We start from the raw sequence: 4624 nt of genomic DNA on the forward strand, positions 1-4624 counted from the left end.
TTCATTCTCTCTCTCTCATACACACACACACACTCACAGTAAATATTTCATGACATAGCACAACATATGTGTTAGAAGTGAATATTTTCTATTCACTTCTACTATTTCTTTCTTTCTTTCTTTCTTTCTTTTTAAAAAGCTAGTTTTCAAAGATTTTTTTTCCAAAAATTGCACTAGGAAAAACAAAAATTTAAGACTGCACCAGAGCTGGAGGTGAAATGCAAGTGTTTTCAATAAAGAAGGGTCATCATTTTAAATTTTAAATTCTAGGGAGCTGAAACCTTTTCTGTTTCTCTCAAGTCTTAGGAGCAACACAACCAGAATAAAGGAGGGCCTGGAAAGCCTGTAGTAGCGCCATTGTCGGCAATCAAGGCAGAAGGGTTCCATCTGCCCCAGCAAACCTCAGAAAGAGACATGTGACTTTGGAGGCGGGATTGGGGACTTCAGAAAACAGTCTGGAAAGCAGCCAGGTGAGGTTCCAAAGGTTCTTGTAAGGGGTTCTTGTATCAGAAAAAATTTTCTGTATTTTTCTCCTTTCTTGGACGTACACTTTCAGGCCAGCCTCTTCTAGTAAATCATTGTGTTCTACTTTCTAATAATTTCTTCTTGTCATTTACAAAACCTCCATCAATTCATTGAATCTCCAGTTTGTTTTATCTAAACAACTTTAAGCTCCATTTATGGGTTTCCAGTTCCTATTTTATCTAAACAACTTTACGTTCTTTCCTGTCAAAAAGGCATGGGCTTAGCAACAAGCATCAACCAGACAAATCTGTGATGCTTCCCCCATAAATGCTATTCCAAAACTTATCCATGTTAGTCCAGGCTGAGAAATGGTGTTTGCCAAAATACCCAAGAATCAAGATATAGGAATCAAGTCATGCCTCTTGATAAGTTGTTTGCAGGTTGTTTCAGCCGAATGGGACCTCTTTCCCCTCCCTGAAATCGACTCAGAATCTTCCTTAGAATTTCTTAAAATCCTCATCTAAATTTGTTACTTACTAGAATTCTAATCTGTTAAGAAAGCTTCTAAAAATGAAGGGCTGAATGCCACACTGAGCCCTAGGTAAATACAAGCCCTGCTTTCTGATGGTTTACTAGTGCTCCACCCTTAGAGAGCCTGTGACAAAGGGGCCTGCTGTTTGCTTTGCTTAATCTGGTCTTAAAAATCTCTGCTTCTTTGTCAGAAAACAATATTTGCAATTGTTAAAAAAAATATTTACCAAGGAACTTGGATAGCATAAGTCAAAGGCTAAGAGCCAAAGGTCAGTAGTTCTTACCCCAAATTTCCCTGGTCTTGAGAATCCCTGCTGTGGAGCTGAGCTCCACCAAACACATTGCTCTCTGGGTCCATTAAGAAGCAGACATTTGAGAAGGGGAAGGAAAAGGAAGACTGCAGTCTGCTCCTCAGGCAGAGGTATGAACTCTCCAGCCCTCCAGACAGCTGGCCCCACAAAATCCCTGCAATGGAGACCATTGCAAAGGGACAGTGCAGGGGCTCACCTGGTTGGATCAACTCTTAAAAGGCAATAGTTCTTCACTCAGGCAGCGGTGGCAATGCACTCCCTGCTTCCCTGTGGTCTAGGCCAGATGATCATCTATGTATTTCCGAGTGATGCCTCTTGCCTGACACCAGGGGACAGAACTATATCCTGAGAGCCCCTGTGGGGAACTTTAACTTACCAGGGCAGATGGCATAGACTCCAACGGGCCGATTCATCTAAGTTCAATGATGTTTGCATTTAACCCCTCATGTTGTTTGTTGAACAGGCCTACAGTTAACCACCACTTACCACTAGAGTAGCTAGCAACTAGGACAGAGTCACCATTTGTCATGAACTCCAAGTCATTGGGGTGCTCCACTTTGAGCAAAAACTCAGCTTCTTCCAAGTCCCAGGCCTATGTCATAAGGCACAGCTCAGCAAGGCCTGGTCTGCAGAAGGAAGGCCCCATTATTTGAAAACAAGGAAAGAAAATGGAAGGATAGAGAAGGATACAGGGCAAGTAGGGCTCATGGAATTCTGATAAAGTAACACATAGGCTGACAATCCTGATGTTTCTTCAGCCTGTTAAGTAGTAGCGCTCTGAGGCAGCGGTGACTCCTGTATACGAGGTGTGAAAAACTCACTGCACAGACCTGTCAGGAGGACTAGCGTGGACCCAGTTCTTAACTTCCTTGCATTGAAACTCATTCTTTGGTTGCCTCACTGTTAGGAAATTCTATAGTTCATCTTCAACCCAACCTCAATCTTCTGCCAAATTGCTGCTGTAACTGTTAATATCCTTTATCTCAGCAGGATACATATCACTGGTCAATTCATCTGGTCTTTCATTCTGTCCTAAAGCAGCTTCTATCAGGATGATAGAGGCAATCACCACCAGCAGTGTCAGCTTTGAGCAGTGAGTAGCTTAAAGAAGTGGCTTTTGCCAAGGAATCTTACCTTGAAGAACCAGGCCTTCCTCCTTGATGGTGTAGACAAATGAAGTAAAAGGAGCCAGAGGTGACTTTGCAATAAGAATCTGCACACAAAGCATATTTTCACAAGTTAGTCAAAGGAGACATTAGGAATGAGCATAAATTCAACCAATATCATACCAAAACGTTGAGACAAAGTAGTAACATACAATGTAAGCATAAGGTTTGCTTTTTTAAAAAAACCCAACAAAAGAACGTAAACAAAAACAAAAACTATTTTAAAACTAAATTAATAACCTGAAAAGCTATATACTTATTCTTCCATTGAATGCTTCTAGCAGTAAGTCTCATTATTTTGTCATCCACTCAAACAACTACTTTTCCATCCATACATAAACCAACACTAATTCTCTAATTTTATGCATTAGACTTAGGTATTTACTTACCCAAACCCCAAATAGATCCTTAAAAGAGCATTTGGCAGTTTTGTAATGATCTAGTCATCTTGCATTTTGTGATCTGATAAAGTAATTTTCTATTTTCACATTACATTGATTTTCACATAATGATCTGATTTGTCTTTGGAATCTAACCCAGTCGTTAAGCAATTTGTTAAAGGCAATGCTAGCAATGGTGTGTGTTAATCTCAATTCTTCACTCCTGTCTGCATTCATACCCTTTGCCATGTAACTGCATATCTTGTGACTAAAGGGGTAGAGTGTCTCCCGGGACCCTTGACTGTAGGATGTAAACAGGCTGGAGCTATCAGAGAGCTTCACTTATGCCCACCTGTTCACTTATGTTCTGCTATAGCCACCTCAGCATCAAGAAAACAAAGATCCTCACCATTGGGCAATTGGCCACATCATGATAGGTAGAGAAAAGATTGAGGTTGTTAACAACTTCATCTTGCTTCCAAAATAAACACCGTTGGTACCAGTAGTCAGGAAATCAAAAGATGAGTTGCGTTGGAAAAATCTGCTGTCAAAGACTTCTTCAGAGTGCTAAAAAGCAATGGTGTCAGTCTAGAGACAAAGGTGTATCTAATCCAGGCACCTGATTCAAGCTAAGGTTGGCTCAGCTCAAGTTACTATTTCCATCTGTGGGGGCAAACCAATTGAAGAAATAAGCCCCTAAAAAAGCAGGCACTCATGGGATAGCTGGATGGCAACCTGGAAAAGGAGCTGTGTTACCAACACCCAAGGTAAGTGGGTCGAGGAGTCTTCTCAACTGCTTGCTATGCATCTGAGAGCTGGACAATCACTAAAGATGACAAAAGAAGAATCAATGCCTTTGAGCTGTGGTGCTGGAGAAGAGTACTATCAAGAGAATAAAGATATCTGCCCTAGAATGAATGAAACCAGGTTATTTCTAGGAGGCAAGGATTTTGAAGCTCTGTCTCATATACTTTGGCATGCAGAAAGGAGAGACCAGTACTTGACGAAGGACATCATGCTTGGGAGGGTAGAGGGTCAGCACAGGAGGGGAAGACCCTGGATGAGATGGGTTAACACAGTGACTGTGGCAATGGGGTCAGGTGTGTCAGAGATGGTGAGGTTGGCTCAGGATAGGGCAAAGTTCATAGGTTCATAGAACAGTTGTTCATAGGGTAGCTATGAGTTGTAGTTCACTTGATGGCATATGACAACAATAACAACAACAACAACATGGTTAGAGAAAAGTAAGTCCAAGCTAGTCTGCTTTTCCAGAAGGATGATGACAGTCTCCTAGCAGAGGGTTGGCCAGTGGGCCCAGCCAAACTCCAAAAATTCATGTGCATTTGAGTTAAATGTTTACTGTTGTATGCCTCTGAGATTTGGTAGTTGTTTCAAAGCATTATTATAGCAAGAGTTGATTAATACAGTTGTTGTTGTTATGTGCCGTCGAGTCGTTTGTGACTCATAGCGACCCTATGTACAACAGCCCTAAAACGTGCTCTATCCTGTGCCACTCTCATTGCCTCTGACACACCCATCCTGATTACCCCAGTCACTGAATCAATCCACCTCACAGAGGGTCTTCCCCTCCTGCGCTGTCCCTTTACTCTACCCAGCATGATGTCCTTCTCTAAAGATCTGTCTCTCCTTACAACACGTCCAAAGTATGTCAGACGAAGCCCTAGAATCCTTGCCTCCAAGGAGCAGCCTGGTTCAACCCTCTCTATGATGAATCTGTTTGTTTTCTTGGCAGTCCATGGTACATTCAATA

General features: G+C 41.8%; 1 protein-coding gene across 1 annotated transcript in view; it reads right to left on the reverse strand.

Moving 5' to 3' along the window:
* Positions 1-2061: 2061 nt before the first annotated feature.
* The window catches only part of RAD51B (RAD51 paralog B), an 890578-nt gene continuing 888015 nt past the window's right edge, over positions 2062-4624 (reverse strand). Inside the window, exons 7-8 of the mRNA XM_006884800.1 lie at positions 2442-2520; positions 2062-2102 (exon numbers count right to left, since the gene is read on the reverse strand). Of these exons, the coding sequence (XP_006884862.1) occupies positions 2062-2102; positions 2442-2520 (120 nt within the window). The remainder of the gene's footprint in view (positions 2103-2441; positions 2521-4624) is intronic.

The sequence above is a fragment of the Elephantulus edwardii genome, unplaced genomic scaffold (genome assembly GCF_000299155.1).
Source record: "Elephantulus edwardii isolate Elephantulus edwardi_28Jun2011 unplaced genomic scaffold, EleEdw1.0 scaffold00037, whole genome shotgun sequence".
Taxonomy (NCBI): Eukaryota; Metazoa; Chordata; class Mammalia; order Macroscelidea; family Macroscelididae; genus Elephantulus; species Elephantulus edwardii.